At 35.8% G+C, this 19,554-nt stretch overlaps 3 protein-coding genes across 4 annotated transcripts; all 3 read right to left on the bottom strand.

Moving 5' to 3' along the window:
* Positions 1 to 1,222: 1,222 nt before the first annotated feature.
* Positions 1,223 to 7,590, bottom strand: LOC130943780 (probable phospholipid-transporting ATPase 4). Of its 2 annotated transcripts, none has more exons than XM_057871798.1 (11): positions 7,344 to 7,590; positions 4,824 to 6,788; positions 4,561 to 4,671; positions 4,067 to 4,343; positions 3,897 to 3,985; positions 3,690 to 3,774; positions 3,375 to 3,584; positions 2,926 to 3,051; positions 2,555 to 2,653; positions 2,181 to 2,372; positions 1,223 to 2,092 (listed from the first exon to the last, which is right to left on the bottom strand). In XM_057871798.1, the coding sequence occupies exons 2-11, from the start codon at positions 6,650 to 6,652 to the stop codon at positions 1,424 to 1,426; spliced, it is 3,687 nt and encodes a 1,228-aa protein (XP_057727781.1). In that variant the 5' UTR covers positions 6,653 to 6,788; positions 7,344 to 7,590; the 3' UTR covers positions 1,223 to 1,423. The 2 variants fall into 2 exon arrangements, with proteins under 2 accessions (XP_057727781.1, XP_057727782.1); XM_057871799.1 differs by lacking the exon at positions 7,344 to 7,590 and adding an exon at positions 7,040 to 7,277.
* A 6,952-nt stretch (positions 7,591 to 14,542) lies between these two features.
* LOC130945616 (uncharacterized) lies at positions 14,543 to 14,938 on the bottom strand. Its single transcript, XM_057874323.1, has one exon. It carries the CDS (start codon positions 14,936 to 14,938, stop codon positions 14,543 to 14,545), a length of 396 nt encoding a protein of 131 aa, XP_057730306.1.
* An 884-nt stretch (positions 14,939 to 15,822) lies between these two features.
* LOC130945615 (uncharacterized) lies at positions 15,823 to 17,108 on the bottom strand. The gene is made up of 2 exons (XM_057874322.1): positions 16,493 to 17,108; positions 15,823 to 16,412 (listed from the first exon to the last, which is right to left on the bottom strand). The coding sequence occupies exons 1-2, from the start codon at positions 17,106 to 17,108 to the stop codon at positions 15,823 to 15,825; spliced, it is 1,206 nt and encodes a 401-aa protein (XP_057730305.1).
* Between the last annotated feature and the right edge of the window lie 2,446 nt (positions 17,109 to 19,554).

Genomic DNA, 19,554 nt, shown 5'->3' with positions numbered 1-19,554 from the left:
AAACTTTAAAATCTTCTATGAAAAAAAAATGAGTGTTGCAAAAACAAAAAAGACACGAGTAACACCCTACAAATGTGACTTGAGTAACAAACTAACAACTAACATACTAACATAGCCTATGATACGATCAAACACCTAATCCTATCATAAAATAGTACACATTAATATTTTCACTTACAACATGCGGAGAAGTGGCAATTTGAGAGCAACATTGAAATGTTTAGAGCATACATAAAACTTCCAAAGCACTTTCTGTTATGATAAAAATACAGTTTACAATATGGCACCAAAATACCTATATATATATATATATATATATATATATATATATATATATATATATATATATATATATATCCAAGTTTACCTAGATGGAAGTAGAAACTTTTTTCTCAATGATTTTCTCATATGTTTGCTTCTTATTACAAATAAATACCAAGCAAAAAAGTAATTAAGATGAGGTTACCATAATAATAATAATAATAATAATAATAATAATAATAATAATAATAATAATAATATATAACAAAGGGAAAAAGTGCAATGTAACAAAGAACATGAAGAATTGATTACCTTCCTCTCAAAAGATATATAAGAACATATCCAAGTGACTCTTAAGTCATCCCTAGGGCCTTGCTCTACAAGCACGAAAGGACATAATCAATTGCTAAGGTAACAAATTAGTAAAAGAGAAGTGTTATGTGTAACACTTTTTAACATGTATTGCTCTTGTTTTTTGGCGGAAAAGATTATAATACATATATACTTTGTCTAAAAGTAAAAAAAGATGTAAAGTGTATCAAGTGATACAAATATTTGTCATTTAACAAAAGGCAAGAAAATTGATTAAAAAAAAAAGATGAAGTGAGGGCTTCCCAAGATGAGCATTCACACTAATGTATAATAATTCCTACACCGTATAAACTTTGATATTTTGAGCAGTTAAATGTTTTCTTTCATAAAATGTGATGGACAAGATTTTGATGACAAATTAAAACTATACTATTTTAAACAATTGCGTATTTTGAGATTTTGTTTTATTAAGAAAGAGCATTTTAGCACATATATATAAGAATAAGAGTTAGATTAGATGAGAAGGGAGTACATTTTGGTACATTAATATGTTGGACCTAATATATTCCTAAATTTACTCTGCCATAATGGATCACTACTTAGCTTCATTTCTTCAAGACTACTTGAAACATTTGGGGAGAATTACAGGTTGATCACTCAGAATGCAATTCACTAACATGTTGACTGTTTCTTCTACATAAATATGTTACATACAAAACGGCTCCATTCCCCCCCTTGAAGCAAACAATGCAAACATGTAAAGAATTTGAATGAGGCTAAGAGCAAAAACTAAAGAACCCAACCCCGCAGAGCCTGAAAAGAATTGAAAAACTATTAAAATTATATATTATTATGTGTAGGTTGGTGATGGAACCCCCAATGCAGATTGCTTCTTCTGCAGCCTCCCTTTCAATTGTCTAATCTTGGCTTCCACTCTTGCCGTGAATCCGATCTTCGTTTCTTGTCTCGCCTTGGAGCTCTCCCTCGTCCACATGTGTCGATCTTCGATATCCTTCTTGTAGTACTTGATTTCTTGGATGATGTGATGATCCATGGGATTAAAACATCTTTGGAAGGATATGTGGGCAAGATAAGGAAGAATGCATGCAACTGTTACCAGAAGTGTTGCTGTCCAATAAATAGGAGCCGGAGCAAGAACTTCAATCAATATCTGGTAGGCAGTCTTGGAATATTTCGGAGGAAGCACGCCATATAGCAAGAGAAAGAGGTACCATGTGGCTATGCTACCCCACACAAAGAGGTGTTGGATCCATGTGAAATGGCTCATTGTCAACGCAATCTGGCAGTTGACTGCACAGATGATGCAAGTGAACATTGTTGTACCGACGGCAGCCATATCCGCAGTTTGGCCATTTATCCGGAATGCTTGATCGTAGAAGATGATTATAACTAGGAAGAAAATAATGAGGGACGAATAGAGACCATTGCCCATCCATCCCAATATTCTATACCAGTCAAAGAACAAATTTTTGGGTCCTTGTTGATATAGTGCAGGAAACTGGAAAGAGAAACAGCTCATAAGAATAGGATCTTCCAAACACGGATGAAAATATGGACTATATTGGAGGCATTTCAAGAGAACAAACCTGTAAGCAAACTTCTGATGGAACATCTTGTTCAAAAACTCCAAGTGAGATGACAGGCAATGATGTGAGAACAACATTGAACAATATCATGTACCAGTCATCATAAACCGATTGACCAGAGAATCCCGCAAAGGCCTCGAAATAGAATATGGTGAGCCCAAATGCTATATTTTTGTAGAAGAAATAGCATATCTGGCATGCATAAAAGAACATGGTAGAGGAGAAATTAGGAAAATATTTAATAGAAATACAATATGCTAAAGACGTTACATGCTTTACTATCCATGCACAGGATGGACAGCAGACGAGACAGTCAAGATATCCAACTTCTGACTGAAGACTAAGATTCAAGATGAATATTAGTCAATAATTACCATTTGTGCAATTCTCTTGTAACACCAGTGTCCATGGATAACCAGAAGCCTCTCCAAGAACCGAAATTGGGCAATAGAAAAGTCACTAGCCATCACAGCCTGAAAGAGGATTTTCCAAGCTTCAGTTCAACAAACTTCCAGAAATGTTAAATACTCCAAAACAGATAAATTGTGTGTTCTTATGGATGAAAATAACAATTAACGAGTCTTAACTAGACTAATATACATAAGGTTCATAACGTAATTACTGAACTGGGTAAGAAGCATATGGTATAGCGTCAGGAAAGAGAGTATGTTACATTAGATATCATATGTAGTGAAAGTTGTCTGATGCATATAATTTTTTGAAAGAAAAGAAAGCAGTTACTGACCTGCATACCTTCAACCCCACTGATTCCCACACCAATATCTGCTTCTTGAATCATACCAACATCATTTGCACCATCGCCTATTGCTAGGGTGGTCTTTCCAGTTCCTTCTTTCACTAACCTTGTCACCTGATGCCAAAAGAATACGGGATTAAGATACTAAAAAACAGTACACGGTTAAGCTTTCTGCTCCTTCAGTTGTCACTGTAAAAGCATTAAGATTGGATAATCTCAACCTACAGGTGTGTAGTTATGCACAAACCAAACATACCACGCATCCATAACTAGTTTTTCCTGTCTAACATAAAGCATTATAGTTTTGCACAATTTTTACTCCACTAATTGAACAAGTAACACCATTTATAGTGATCAACTATTGAAATGCGCTATAAAATAACCGAAATAGAGCCCAACAAGGTACAGATGAATAAACAAATAAAAAGATGTCTTACCAATGCCTTTTGCTTGGGAGATACACGACAGCAAATGACAGATGCACAGTCAACAGCTAATCCCAAAAACTGATGCTTCATGTCATCTTCTAAAGCATATGTTAGAGTTTTCCCATCAATAATTAATGCAAATGCAGCATGGGGATCCTTCTCCATATTTATCATTTGTGCGGCATTGGTGATTTGATTCAAGATGTTGCCCTTGACCACCTGCGGGATTACAAGGACTAGGTCTATATCAGATGAAACCCAATGTCCACAAGTTAAAGCGAATTTATTTACTCTATTGAAATGAAGTTAAAAAATAAGAAGTACCTCTAGGCGATCATTGGTTACTGCATCTGAATCCAGAGTAATACAGATTTGCTTCATGCCCTGTCGAAGCAAACTACAAGCAAAACTGCACCACAAAAACAAAAATTCATTGAGCTCATGTATAGAGGTATGTTAAGTTCAACCTGAATCATTTCGAGAAAAGAATGGAATAGAGTTATGCAGCTATTTAATTTGCAATAGACAGACCCAATGTTGATTGCAGTTTCCATCTTATCTCCTGTCAATACCCAGATCTTGAGACCAGCTTGAGCAAGTTTATCAATACACTGAGGCACCTGAAAGAGCGACCACATTTGAGTGTTTGAAAAATAGAAAAGCATAAAATAATAATGACTACAAAAGAAGATGCAGCCTACCCCTTTCTGCAGTTTATCTTCCACAGCAGTTGCACCAATAAGAATCAACTCCCTTTCCATAAGATCCGATACCTCCTCAAGCAATGCCTCTCTGTCAGTCCCAACAGCAGTCCTGGCTTTATGAAACTCATTGTTCCACTCAGTGTACTCTTGCTCATTAAGCCTTCTGTAAGCAAGGGCAAGTGTTCGCAAACCATTTTCTCCGTATTCATTAAGGTGCCTAGTAGTAGCCTCCAAATACATTTTTCCATTCTCTGACAGTCGATCAAATATAATGCTGCAAGAACAAGCAGGGGAAAAAAGGATGTCAAGTTTAAAGATAAATGCTGAAAATCCTTTCACGCCGTAATTGTGTGTTTATGTAAGCAACTTCTCTCAAAATAAGATGTTGCTGCGATTATATACCCAAACTCCCTTCCCGGACCCTCGTAAGGCTGGATGCTTGTGCACCGGGTGTCCAACATAGTAACTGATAGAAAATTAAGTGAGCTAACCTGTCTGCTCCTTTGCAGAAAAGAATAATGTTTCCCTCCTCATCACGAACAATCACGGACATTCGCTTTCTTTTGCTAGTAAAATCTAGCAAATTCAATATTTTATACTCCCTGTATAATTGACCCAAAACAAATAAAATCAGGCTAAGAAAATGCAACATAAGTCACACTTAAATAACAATTGAAAGAATTCTAAAGCAAAAAATCAAAGTTGGAAAGCAGGAAAAAGGTAACCAAAGTACATTCTATCCATGTCACCTCACCTTTCAATCACTCCTCCTGAGGCAGAAAACTTTTCACGTACAACAACAGTCGATTGAGTTCTTCTAAAAAACTCAAAACCAAATTCTCTTGCTGCTACAAGAAAAGCCCCTTCATCGGGTGACTCAGCTTCATATGTACAAATGCCAGTCTCCTCATTCACCTCAGGAATGGCAGTATGGCAAACTGATAATATCCGGAAAAACAATAGCAGGATATCTGCTTTGGGATCTTTCAACCAGTTACCATTCATGAGGCGGCTGTCTTCAAAACCAAACCCCTTTATTGCAGGCCTTTTATCCTCATCTCCTTTGGAAGTTACAACAGTCTCAAGTTCAATTTCTTCTGCTCGTCTAACATTTTGTCGTGGAACTCTACCCTTAATCATGGGGAAATTAGAGAGATCTGATTCCATATCCTGCTCCTCCATATCAGAAGCCATCTGCTTTGCAGCAGCAAGTTCAACTTCACTGGAGCGTACACCATAAGAAGTACCAGCAATGGAGCACTTCAAAAAGTCCATCTGATTGCAGGTTAAAGTTCCAGTCTTATCAGAGAGGATAGTGTCTACCTGACCCAATTCTTCATTTAAATTTGATGTCCGTGCATCAGCTGGTGTCCCAGTTTCTTCATCATACATTTGAATGTCTTGGTTAATGAAAGACGCTTGTAATACCTTCACAATCTCAATTGAAACATAAAGTGAGATAGGTATCAAATATCCATAAAGAATGAGTGCAGTAATCAAATGGCTCATCCCAGCCAACATAATCTTCTTAGGATCATACTGGTATTCGATGTTATCCGGCTGCAGATACCACCACTTTGGGACTTGGAACTTGGTCTTCACAACAAATCCTATTGAACTAATAAATGAAATCAATATGAGGACGGTGAAGAGAGTGTATATTATATGATCCATCTTTTTCTCTATTGTGCTCCTTTTTGACGGGGATTTTGTAGAATTCTGCATGACTTTGCTATCATGACCAGTGAAAATGACCACCCCATAGATATAATCAGTATTCCTAAGCTTTGAATCACGAAGGAGAATTTGACTAGGATCAAGAGGATAAACCTGACGTTCATACTCAAAGTTGCCAACAAAGCTATAGAGATTGGGATTTGGGTCTTCACAATGTATTGTTCCCGAGAAATCCCAAAAGGCTCCATCATTATCCAGAGACAGGGTTGCCTCCAAAGATCTCTTCACCTTCAAGTTGGTTTCGCCGTCCAAATTCATTGTTTCCACATAACATATCCCATCCTCATAACTTGATGACAGTAGAAGCAAGTCTGCTGGAAAAAATTGGTCCTTCTCTACTTTTACAACATCCCCAACCATAACTCTCTGCCAAGACCTGGGGACAAACTCACCGTTACTTTTATGGACACTAACTTTCCGGTTATTAACCTTGACATCCTGAAGGAACCTGCGGGAATCCTCCAATGCTTCCTTTGCCATACTAAGACCAACAACAAATGCCAGAGGAGCAATCATGCTCAGAGGGCTGAAAGGTGAAATTGGAGAAGCTGAGAGGCAAGCAGCCAAAAGGAAGTATATGTTAGCCACCCTTCGGAATTGCTCAAAGAGTGCCTTAGGCAAGAATGTGAGGACATTGTACTTGGTAGTTGATATGTTATTGTTGCAGTAAAATAGGGATTTCTTCTCATGAATTAGTGGCTGGTTGCAATACACAGTTCGCGAATACCCGGGACCATGGAGCTGGAGAGGATGAGGCCCTCCCTCCTCAGTGGTCTGCGGCCGAAGGCAACCAAATGTATAAAGGTGGCTCCTGCGGATCCTTGCCCTGATCCTCCCTTTCGTCATTCTACCCTGATTTCAGCTCAAGGCAGCTTTTTCACAGTTGACACATACCCCACCAAGAAGAAAAAGCTAAGATTCTTTGCCTCTAGGGAACAATCAAACGTCCCCTACCCTTATCCCCAATTTACTCTTCTAAAACCTGAAAGAATCAAATCAATACACAGAAACGAAAGCAATTAACTACAGTATATGAAAGTTGAAACACGATGAATCTGTATAACACGTCCAATTCATCATAACACAAGAAAACGTAAATCCATGCTTGGAAACGTAAAAAAAGAACCATCAATTCAATTCGGATCCATAATGTTCAATGGGAGGAAATAAAATAAAACAATCCGAAGAAAAAGAAGAGAAATAAAAAAGGTTAAGAGAGATCGTGAGTCACACTCTTTCGCTTTCGGAGCTGCGGGAATTGGTTGAAATCAAAATTGAGGAGCTGATGCAATGTCCAAATGCGTCAATCACAAACAATTATCCAAAACAGCTTAAGAAACAATCGAACGATGAACGTTGCTGTCACAGTCTTTTTCTTCTTTTTTTCAAAATAAAGAAAATTGAGCTAAAGCAACGACATAATCACGCATTCGAACACGGAGAGTGGAAGATCCACGCATGAAAAGAGGCGAAATTTTCAAAGATGCTGCATTACGCGCAAACAGAACAAAAAATGGAAAAGGAAAATTGGGCTCACCGAATGTGAATGGCGCCGTCCATGTCGAAGACGGCAAAAAGAGTGTGCTTTAAAAGGACGAAAAGAAGAAGAAGCGGAAGAAGACGAAGCTGAATAACGAAAATGTTGATGCGCCTTGCAGATTGAGAAGAAACAATGAGACAAAGGATGAAGAAAGAGAGAGAAAGAGAAAGAGAGAGAAAGAGAGAAACTACACAAGTGAGGAGAGAGAAAGTGATCAGCGTTTTTGAATTGAATAATTAATCATCTAAATAATACATGAAAAAGAAAATGTAATCTTTCATGTTGATATGGAATTATATAATGATATGATATTTAACTTTGTTGAATTATCAAATAACTTAATAACAGAGTATTAAATTTTGAAAACTAAGGTAGTTTAACATTGGATTTGTTGTTATTGTTGTTGAAAGAAATACTTTTTTAAGCAAAATATAGAACAGAATTAAGCAAAACTAAAAAATGGAAAAACTACTTTTTATTTGATTTATAACCTAACAAAAATGTATTAACTTTTTTTCTTTTAAAAAAAAGTATATACCTTTATTTGTAAGAGAAAAAAGCCAAAAAAAAAAATTTAAACAGGCCACTATTAATGAACCTAAACCAGTACATGATCATATGAAAATATTTTGGAAGTATCATAGTATCACACTATTATACATTATTAATGGTAGCTTATTATTATTAATATTATTAAGAATAAAATATCGTTTTTATTATCCAATGTTTAGAATAAGTTTTATTTGTATCTCTAACGTTTATAAAAGTGATTCAATGTTATTCTATCGTCGATTACAAATCATAAGCTTTAGTTGAAATTCTAAAAAAAAAAAATTTAAAATTAGAATACAAATGTTTGAAGCAGAATCAATGATCTATTTCGGATAATAGTTCATCAAAAATTGAAACTAATCTTCTAATATTCACATAATGCACTCTTTTTTAAATATAATTAAACTTGAACACAAATAATAAAATTAAAAATATAATTTAATTTGTTAATATATTTGACGATGAAGACAAAAATAATACTTTTCTCTTATTATTATTATTATTATTATTATTATTATTATTATTATAAAACACGGTCTCTTATATGCTTCTGAGCTGGGTTTGAGCTTTGATCTCGTGTCATGTTAAATAAATGAAATAGTGTAGTGTACTTGTGTATGTAAATGCCATTTGGCCTAGCAACATTCTTTGCTACAAATTTGTATAGTCTTTGTATTTGAATAGTTGCATCATATGCTTACATTTGTTTGCAATTATTGGAAAACAGTATTATTGTCTCGGGAGGTAGATGGAGTGGAATAGGGCTACTCCACCTGACTCACGGTCGCCAATTCCCTCACCCCGTTCCACTCCTTCAACGCCGCCGCCGCGGGCTAGCAGCTTTAAAGTAATGACATCCTGTTGGTTGGGTTCTAGTGGCGGGCTCTTGGGTCGTCCGGACCCATATCTGGTAAAAGTGGTGGCCTGGTTGTCCCCACACCCCCTCCTCTAAGTTCATACGTCCACTCAGAATGGTTACTGGACAAGACTGAGGTAGCCCGAGTTGCCGAAGGGGATCAGTACAAGACGGCGCAAATGGACCCTTTTATTCAAACAGAGGCCCGGCTTGCTGCTCGAAGGCAGGCCCTTGTCATAAGGATAATCGTTTTTATCTTATTAGGTCAGGGATGATTTGACCAGCGCTAACGGCCACGAGAATAGCCACAGGCAGCTCACGTCAGGGTCCGAAGGAGATGTAGTTGCTTTGACTTTCTTCGAGATTGGGTTGGTGTCACTTTCTCGATCGAATTCTCCATATAAGAAAGCAGCATTAGGGTCGACTCAAGCCCACTTTCTCCAGAAGGTAACGCCATTTCATCCGAAGGTCGTGGGAATAGCAGAGGTTGGAATAGAATCCCTGGTGAGAGGCTACGCCCCTTTCTGGGTGAGCGCCTCTTGGCATATTCGACTTAACTCCGCAGTCTCAATTTCACTACAGGATTTGCGAATGAATGCTGGGCCGGGCCACCTCGAATGGCGTGAGCCGCATGCGGGGAGACCCGCACGTACGGTTTTTAGGGATACAGCCCTCTTCCCTCAAGATGGTCCGTCTTGCTTCTGCTTGATGGAAACCCCTTTGGTTTTAGGGTTCGATTTGCCAACTGATCCGAGTTGGATTGGGTCAGGAACGGTAATAAGGCTCTAGTTCGACTAGCAGCTTGCCTTATCGAATAGTTGGATAATCTATCAAATGTTGATTAAGTGTGGAGGATAGCCCTGCCCCCGGCCGTAAAGCTAAGACTCCCTTTCGGGTGCTGCCGGAATTGATTTTAGTTAGATGAGCTCCTTAAGCTAAGGTAACTCCGGGATAGAGGGATATTTAATTTTCTATTTGTTTTTTCAACGTTTTTAGTTGTTTTGGACACTTACATCCTGCATGTTTATAACAAGTTAACAACATGCTCTGTGGGACCCCATTTGTCAGTTAAGGGGGGTTTACGGGTTTACGCTCTCGTGAATATCTCAAACAAAATGTTTAACCGTGAATATATGAGTTGGAATCTCTCATATGCTGCCACGTGGCTTCACATTTAAAGTATATAAATAAAACCATTCTTGAACTAAATATATAAAAGAATAAAGTATTTTTTTAATTTGAAATAAATTTTATTTATATTTTTAATATTTAAATTTCATTATTTGTATTCCTAATATTTATAAAAGTGATTTAATATTATTTTATCAATTATACATCATGTATTTGAGTTAAAATTTTAAAAATCTCCTTTTAAAATTAAAATACAAATATCTGGATTGAACCGATGATCCGTATCGAATAATAATTCTTTAAAAATTGAAATTAATCTCTGTAAATATTTATATAATTTATTTTTTTTATAGACATAATTGAACCTGAACATAAATACTAAGTACAATATTAAAATCGAATCCATTTAAGTGAGACCAAATTGAGAATTGATATTTTCAAGTGAGAATAATAAAAAAGTATAATCTGATTTATTAGTATAATAATAATAGAATAACATTGAATCACTTTTATAAATATTATGAATACAATACGACAATTTAAACGTTAGAAACATAACTAAAACTTATCCTAAATATTTAGGATAAAAATAATATTTTATTCTATATAAATGACAGTTATTTTTTGTTCCTTATTATATTTATTTCCCATACATGTACATTTTATACGTAATTAAATTCATATTTTACTTATTATCATCAAGTGTGAATATATGTGAATCAAATTCATATCTTATTATCAGTCACCAAATGTCAACACGTAGGAAGAAAAAACTATATATTATTGGACCACCACTGATGGATGTTGAAATTAAAAGGTTTAACGATTCAACTTGAGTAGTATCCGAGTTTTAGAGCTTGGATTTATCTAAGTGGTCCATTTCATGTGTATCAAAAACACTTCACTTCTCTTATTAGTCGCTCTTGTGTGTTTCCGAAAGCAAGAATATAATTTTATGCAATTCATTAAGGGAAAAATCCAAGGAGTAACATTTTTTAAATATATACAAATCCGAGATATCTTACAGATTTGAAAGTAATAAATATATAAGAAGTTAAGTTGAAGTGGAGGTTGTATTAAAAATTAGAAAAAGAATCTTTAAAAATAAAAAAAAATGGATAAAATACAAAAAAATTCATTATCTATTCATTAAATCATACGTGAGTTTTGATATTTTGATTTAATGATAATTATATTAGCATGTTTTTACTTTATCAAACTCTTTACTGTATAACCTTAAAGTTTTGAGAGTAAAAAAATAATTCTGTACTTCTTGTTAAGTTAGTATTTTAGATTTTTGGTCCAACTTAGGTGGTTCTGTCACTAGAATAATGCCACAATGATGGAGATAAGATTTGTCTTAACATAAGAAGATATTGTTCTGACATAAGATAAGATAAAAATAAAAGCAATGATATTATTATATAGATATTAATGCGCAAAAAAATCTCTAAAATGTTATGAATTATTAATTAATTTATTCTTAATATAGATTGAAATATCTATAAATATATATTTTTTAATTTATTTTTAAGGTGTATTTTTAACTAATTAATGTATCATTTATATTTAGAAGTGGTAACATATATTTTATTCGCGGGTATCCAACCCTACCCCACCCAATCAAGTAGGGTTATCAACCCGATCCGCAACGGATAGAGTAGGGTGCAGATAGGGTTTTCATGCGGGTCGGATAAGGTGCGAGTTGAGTCTCAACTCTACCCGATCAATCCGCACTATATATATGTATATGTTATATATTTACATAAAAATATGTTTTAAGTGAATGTTGAACTAAAGACCCGCAAAAGATCCTTAGTCATTAAAAGAAGATCATTAATTGATAATTTATTTTTTTTTACATAAAAATCAGTTCTATTTTAAATTATTATCAAATTATATAATAATATTGCATCTTTTTTTTGTAACTCGCGGGTACAGATAAAGAGCGAGTGGGATTAAGGTTGGATATTCTCAACTCGCGAATAAAATTAAGATTGACTCCAAATCTTATCCTATCCTACCTATTGTCACCTTTATTTACATTGATTTTTTATAATTTGATTATTTCTTATACCTGTATTTTAATTTATGATGTTCCAAAATAATAAATATTTTTTTAAAAGAAAATATTATTGGTATAATTTGGTATGGGCCAAGGGCAACCATGTGCCAAACTTCTTTATTATCATTAAATATGGATTTTCTAATTCCAGACAATTTAATTAAGTAGATTTGTCCTCATCAAATAATTACTGCATTAAAGTAATGCATATGTTGTTCATAAAACAACACACATAATAAAACATTACTCATTATTTAGCGTTGTTTCTTTTCTTTTTTGTGATGGCTAAATACGGTTATTCTAACGAGATCCACATTATCAAAGGTACAAAATCAAATTTCCAACAGAGTCATTAATCTAAATTGTTAGGTTGACTTAACTCATTTTCAGTTTTTCACAAACTTAATAGTAATACCATTAAATTTTATGGAGGGAGCTAAACCTGCTCTACCTAATTGCACTGAAAGGTACATAAATCTGAAAATTAGTGGTGGCAGTAGTCCGTACTATAATGTATGGCAGAAAAGTGGCTCATTTATTTATGATTTGAATGTCACTAAAAAAGTTTGGTGAATCATTAATTATGATCCATCCAGCCTAGTTTGACTTTCAATAAATTATATGGCTTTCACCATTCCCACCAAGTTTGACCTTCATTAAGGTAACATGGATTGCACGTTCTTATTTTATTAATTAACAAAGGATTAACCTGGTGGAGTCGCACTGTTTTGTTTAAGAAACTGAGAATTGCACAAAGGTGAAGGAGAAAGAATTAGTTAATACTTGAACTTATATCTGCATATCAATTTAGTTTTTAAAATTTGGATTTATTTAATTTATTTTGTAATTTAGTATTTGTGATTTAAGTTGCTTAGTCTTTGGTCTTATTTTTATCACATTATTGTTAGTGTCATGTTGAAATAAATGAATAATTAGTTAACTATCATACTATATTTTTTAACCGTTGTATGATGCAACAATTAAAATTAGAAAAATATTATAGAATTATTAAAATTTATTATTTTTTAGTCATTATTTTTAGTTATTAATTTATTTTTTTAGTTTAATAATTTAATAATATATTTTATTTCTACTTCTAAACATTGATAGTTAATTGATGGTAAAAAAATAATAAATTATAATAATTCTGTAATAAAATTTAGATACAATTAATTTTATATAAATTTAAAATTTAGTCAAATCTATTAAATTATTTAATAATTTTTAATTACTAATTTTACATAAAATTAACTGTATATAATTTTTTTTATATTTAATTATAAAATTTTTTAAAACTATAAACCTTTGAAACACGAAATAACTTCAAAGATTAATTTAAATATTAATTTCCGGCAAAACTGAATCATAATCTGTTATCCAAAAACAACAAAGAAACTAAGGAAGGAAGCTACTTTGTGGGAAACGAATTTTTTCAAGTTTCAAGTTGGAGATGAGAAGTATCTTGGAAACAGCCATGGTTGTGATGAGACCTGAAATGTGTCACATCGTGCGTACGTGGCTACTGGCCACCACCATGCATGGACCATGGTAGTGGCACCATCGTAATTAATACCAAATTCAAGGCTACTTGGAGAGCTGTTAAGTTGAACGAAATTTAAATCTTATTGAAAAAAATTTAACGATATATAGAACACTAATATTTCAGTAATTTTATCTGTTAATTTTAATTAATATATATTATATATTTATTTATAATTAAAATTAATAGTTAAAATAACTAAACCACTAGTGTTTCAGATATATCTAAAACTCTTCTTTAGTACCGCTAGCAGTTCCAACTTCCAATGGTCATGTGGCTTTAAACTGTTTACAAATGATTGGAATATGGAATTTCCACCCATTTTAGCCCTCTTTTTCTAGGCCACGTGGCACTAACCGTTGCCTGCTTCATTATCTAGGTCAAAAAAATGTCATATGCACAAGCTTATGTGAAAGTACAAATTTTGCTTTACATAAAAATTCATTGAATACTACTTAGAAAGCTAACTTCATAAGCTTCTAAAAGTTAATCAATTGAAAATAAGGGCAATTTACCTAATTAAATAAATTGAGTAAATTTTTTATCTAAATATACAAAACAGAATTTTATTACGTGCATGTGCATTTTTATTATTATGTAAATCGTAGTAGTCAATTATGGTTTCTAATTTTTACGTGAACTGTGGCTGATTGTAACGGATTAGGAAGAGAAAAAAATTAGGCATAAACCGTGGTAGTCTCCTACGGTTTATGAAGAGGATGCTTTGAACATAAACCCCCTTAACTTCCCGCGATTTATGAAGAGAATGGTTTGAACGTAAACCCCCCTAGCTTCCCACAGTTTACATGTTAGGTAGTATAAATACATAAACAAACATATAAAAGTGATTCAATTAAACATATAAAATAAACGGACTTATTCATATGAATTTAGTACACTAAACAAACATGTCGACATTCATTGACTTAACCAACCTTACATTACTCAAATTAAGAGTGCCTAATACAACTTAAACAACAACGACGACCCAATAAACGTAATGAGATCAAAGCATCCCCTCCAACAGCATGTCTTCGCTGGTCACAGTTCCTCTACGTATACCCAGGCTGACGGCATAGCCCACAGCGCTTCGAGTGGTTCTCCACAGATTGATCCATACTACCATGGATCCTGGTTGCCTTCGGACGACCTTCCTTTGCACGTCTCATGTTAGGATCAGGAATGATAGTTAGCCCAGCATATGGGGGCCATAGGCCTTCTGGGATAGGCGGAACAAAATTCTGCTTGTAAACGTTGAACACCTCACTCATACGATATACCTCGTGAACATATGACGCCCAATTAAGGAGTGAGTAGGCGCAACATGCAATGGTGTGGCAACAAGGATAATGGAGCGCCTGAAAGTGGCCACAGTCACAGGTGTGATCCTTAAGAGAAACTCTGTAGCTACCTAGCGAGAAGTTCTCGGTCGGTGTTGTCTCGGCCATAGTGTACTCCGATTGGTGCCTGTCGTATAACGTCACGGTGAAGCACCTTGAGTCTCTTATGTTCCGATCAATAGCCTTGACCAACGCCTGACAAAATTCATGTCCAGATCCGACTTGTGCCTCTGCTGTCTGTCCGCAAACCACGAATAGCTCAGCAAGCCTCCCTTAAGTTGACTTAACCAACGATGTGACCGGGAGGTTGCGAGTTCTCTTTAACACGGAGTTCACACATTCACTAATGTTGGTTGTCATGTGCCCGAACCGTCTACCACTATCCTCGTGTTGGGTCCATTTGTCGTATTCCATTCCGTTGGCCCAGTCACACATTGCCGGATTCTCAGTCCGCATGATGTCAAACCAGTAATAAAACTCTGCTTCAGTTTTTGTGTAGGCAACATTCACCAACATCCTCCTTGCATCCTTACATTTGAAGGTAAGGGTAAAATTCACAGCCACATGACGAATACAGTACGCTCGAAAAGCACGTGGAGGCAGCCATCTAGTCTCAGGGGCCTCAAGTGCTGCCTTGATGCCATTATGCCTGTCAGAGATAACAAGGATACCCTCCTGTGGCGTCACATGCGCTCGTAGGTTGGACAAGAAGAATGACCATGACTCTACGTTTTCTCCCTCCACAAGGGCGAAGGCTATCGAGAGGATGTTCGAGTTCCCATCCTGCGCTATCGCCAGCAGCAGCGTCCCTCCATACTTGCCATACAAGTAGGTACCGTCAATACTCATGAGGGCTTGCAATGCCGGAATGCCTCGATACAGGGTGAAAATGTCCAGAAAAGTCAATGAAAAAACACCGTGGACTCATCAACCTCACCCCCAAGCCAAACAGGAGAGGTCTTCAACACAGAAACTGTCCCAAGTATAGTTGACTATACCCCTAGCATCCAATGTGACAACTCTGCATACGACTCTTCCCAATCTCCATATATTTGTGCCACTGCCTTCTGCTTCGCCATCCAAACCTTCATGTAACTAGGCCTGAAACCGTAATCGGCTTCTGTAGCTTGTTGCAACACCTTTACCGTGACCACAACATCTGTCCTAATCAACGGAAGAATCCTTGCACAGATAACGTGATAATCCAGCTGACGGTGATCACTGGAAATATTGGTTGACAAGCAAGTGTGTGGCCCGTTGTACCTCCTAACTTCCCAAGTGCCCTTTCGTGCACGCAGCGCTACGCGAATCAACCAACTACAACCCTTGCCGAACTCCTTGCATTTTCCATGATACTTAAGATGATCTGATTCGATGACTCTGTACTCAACACCTCGGTGGATGCTATAGTCCTTCACACTCAGCACAACCTCATCTTTATTCTGGAATGATTGCCCAATCTGAAATTCTGTAGAAGAGCCCCAATTGTAGGACCACCGTCTGCCTGTGGACCCAGAGCCTCCAAGTTTAGTGTGGAGAAGTGTGGAGCATACTGCTGAGTGCCAGAACTTAAAGGCCCATGCTGTGCATGTAGATTAGCACCTATGTCATCATCGCTGTCTCCAATGATATCTACAGGCTCCTAGTCAGAGTCATCGTCACACATTGCATTCTCTACTCGATCAGGTTCTCCAAAGCCTTGCATATCAGGTAGCAAGCCACCACCGGTGCCCACCTCATACGCCTGCTCAAAGACCCCTGCATTCTCCAAAGGTACAGAACCAACAACCTCCGTTCGATCTAAATCAGCTGTGAATGAAGGGGATGCTACCAGCGAAATGGATGGTCTCACTACAGGCATCGAACTAGACGCACCGCCCGCGGCAGTCGAGCTATGAACTAGAGCTGATACCCCAGAACTATCGACACCAACCTCCAACTTCGCGAACAACTCGTGTATTCTGACCTCTGGAAAACTCCTAACACAATGGAACAGAACCCTAATATCTTCATCAGCCGCTAGCACAAAGGTATCATACTTAACACCGGTCGAGACAACTGCGATGGAAATCTTGTAAAATAGCTTCTTCACCCACTTGCTACCAAACACCCCAAGCTTCTGCAAGATGCTGTTCTTTAAATCTGACAAAGTGCTTGATAAACTGATGAAAATACTTAGTGGTTCTCTGTCAGTGAACTTCACACCATATCTTTTGATTTTTTGGATTTTTCCAGAGCAATACACTAAGGCAAGAAAACTCTCTTCCTCACTTGCCATTGTGACAATGATCTCTTATACAGCTTGAATCTCTCACACACATATATATAGAATTTCACTCCTCATAAACCGTTGCAACTAACCAAGGTTTATGGCGATATGAACTCCTTCATAAACCGTTGCTGGTCATAACGTTTTATGTACATTTTTCTGCCTTCATAAACCGTGGGAAGCTACCACGGTTTATGCCTAACTTTTTTTCCTTCCTAATCCGTTGCAATCAGCCACAGTTTACGCCCAATGTGTTCCAACCATAATCCGTCCCTAGTAGTCATAGTTTACATAGAAATTAGAAACTGTGGTTGACTACCACAGTTTACATAATAGTAAAAATGCACATGCACGTAACAAGATTCTGTTTTGTGTATTTAGGTAAAGGATTCACTCAATTTATTTAATTAGGTACATTGCCCTGAAAATAATATACTTACTATCTGAACAAATTTTACTTTGTTATTATTATATAAATTTAATAAATAAAATAATGAAAAAATGTCTACTAATACCAGCATGAAAAAGAAAAATGAAAAAAAAAATTATTGTAAAATCATAATTCAACAATATTCTAATTATTCTTCATTTTTAGGGATTTTTTATTTTAATAAATTAAAAAATGTAATAATTATTAAAATAAATAATTTAAAAAATTATTATCGAAATTCGTAACTCTTTCTTATCTCATTTATAGTATAAACGAGATACAATAAGATAAATTTTTAGCAGCTATAAAAGGATGTGTAACTCTTGACATTCTCCACACATATTTCATATCTTCTCCTGTCCCTTTTTTTTTTACAAAAATAAGGCAACAATGGCCAGTGATAATGTATACATAGTTGTGTGTGTTTACCCCAATTGTCGTGTGAGAAATGGAGACAACAAGGTGATATTTGAGTGTGAGAATTCGATACTGTTGTGGACTCAGTGTGTAAATACGTTGTTCGAGTTGAAGAGTTTGATATTGAGCAACCTCGGTGGCACAGAAATGAGGAAGGTCGAAAGGATGGGTTATAGGTTGCTGGCACCCATGAGTAATGGAGTTTCGGGTTTCGACTATTTCGACTTCTAGGGGACGAGCATGTGCGACTCATGTTCGACATCCATGAGAAAATCATGGCGGAACAAGTGATGGAGCTTTCCATCGAAGTTGGAGATGTTGAGCATGGTAGTTCTGTACACTCGACCTATGTATAAGACGACTGACTTCTCGCACCACCACCCATTCATGACGCCATTCCAGTGGAAGAGGTGGAAGAGGGTGACGAAGATTACGTGGCGAATAGTGCTGATAGCGATTTGTCTGAAGGGGGTGATGAGGAGGAGTTTGTACCGGAGACGCCTGCCAAGACTGCGGCGCACCCTGTCTTATCCCCCCATTTCCGACACTATCGGTAGTACCAAGTCACTATCATACATTGGATCTGGACGCCATGCATGAGAGGACTCCGTTTTTCAACATGGGGAAAGAGGATTACAACCTAGACAGTAGAGTAGAGTTTCGAGTCGGCCACAGATTCAAATGCTAAGATGCAGTGCTGCAGGGTGTGAAGAACTACAGTATTTGCAGGAGTAACAACCTACCACATGTATAATAGAGTTTCAAACTAATAATTATGTAGTAACAACCTACCATAAGTAAAATAACATAAAGTTTCAAATTTCTAGCAGTTGCCTATTCCTAACCTTACAAACTATATTCTAGTTCTTCGCGACTACCCTAACCATGCCTACATACAAAAATATATCTATATGGGATTGCACAAAATTCAACACAACAGAACTAACCTCAAAATCGGCTGTCCCGATGTAATGCGAAGTCTCGTTCAGCCTGTTGATGTCTGCAACGTTTTTCGCCTGACACGCCATCGCAGTATTTGTCGATAATATGGTCAGAAAGGGGTAATAGAGAGGAGAAAGTGGTTGAAAAGGTCAAATTGGAACCAGTCAAACGCTATCAACGACATATATTTATAGTCGTGCACCAGCCTTATCTCGTTTATAATGTAAACGAGATATATACGTGTCACGTTCACATGTCTTATTTCGTTTACATAGTAAACAAAATACGTGTAAAATTATCTCGTTTTTAATATAAACCAAATAAAAAAATATCATGAATTTCGGTAATAATTTTTTAATTTATTTATTTTAGTAATTATTTTTTTTAATTTATTAAAATAAAAAATCCTCATCTTTAGACCTACGTAAATGTATTGTTTCACCCAATTCAATGAATCTCCCCTTTATTCTGTTTATGCCCCCACCATTTTTGCTTTATAATGCTATGTATATATTTTCTAAAAGTTGGTTTGCTAGCCAATAGTTTTTTTTTTCTTTTAAGAAAAGTATTTTGGATTTAATTTGTATAATTGCTTGCAGTGTAAAGAAAAAAAAATTAAATAGTATTTAATCATGTGAAAATAATATTATAAAAAAATATCCACTT

The sequence above is a fragment of the Arachis stenosperma genome, chromosome 8 (assembly GCF_014773155.1).
Source record: "Arachis stenosperma cultivar V10309 chromosome 8, arast.V10309.gnm1.PFL2, whole genome shotgun sequence".
Classification (NCBI taxonomy): domain Eukaryota; kingdom Viridiplantae; phylum Streptophyta; class Magnoliopsida; order Fabales; family Fabaceae; genus Arachis; species Arachis stenosperma.
This window is presented reverse-complemented; position numbering and strand designations above follow the sequence as displayed.

Coding starts and splice junctions, on each gene's coding strand:
- LOC130943780 (XM_057871798.1), bottom strand. CDS start 6,652: ATGACGAAAGGGAGGATCAGGGCAAGGATCCGCAGGAGCCACCTTTAT. Junction 3,775..3,896: donor GAAACTGCAATCAACATTGG/GTCTGTCTATTG, acceptor TTTGTGGTGCAG/TTTTGCTTGTAGTTTGCTTC. Junction 2,654..2,925: donor GTGGGGTTGAAGGTATGCAG/GTCAGTAACTGC, acceptor ATCCTCTTTCAG/GCTGTGATGGCTAGTGACTT.
- LOC130945616 (XM_057874323.1), bottom strand. CDS start 14,938: ATGGCCGAGACAACACCGACCGAGAACTTCTCGCTAGGTAGCTACAGA.
- LOC130945615 (XM_057874322.1), bottom strand. CDS start 17,108: ATGGCAAGTGAGGAAGAGAGTTTTCTTGCCTTAGTGTATTGCTCTGGA. Junction 16,413..16,492: donor TCGAGTAGAGAATGCAATGT/GTGACGATGACT, acceptor CTACATGCACAG/CATGGGCCTTTAAGTTCTGG.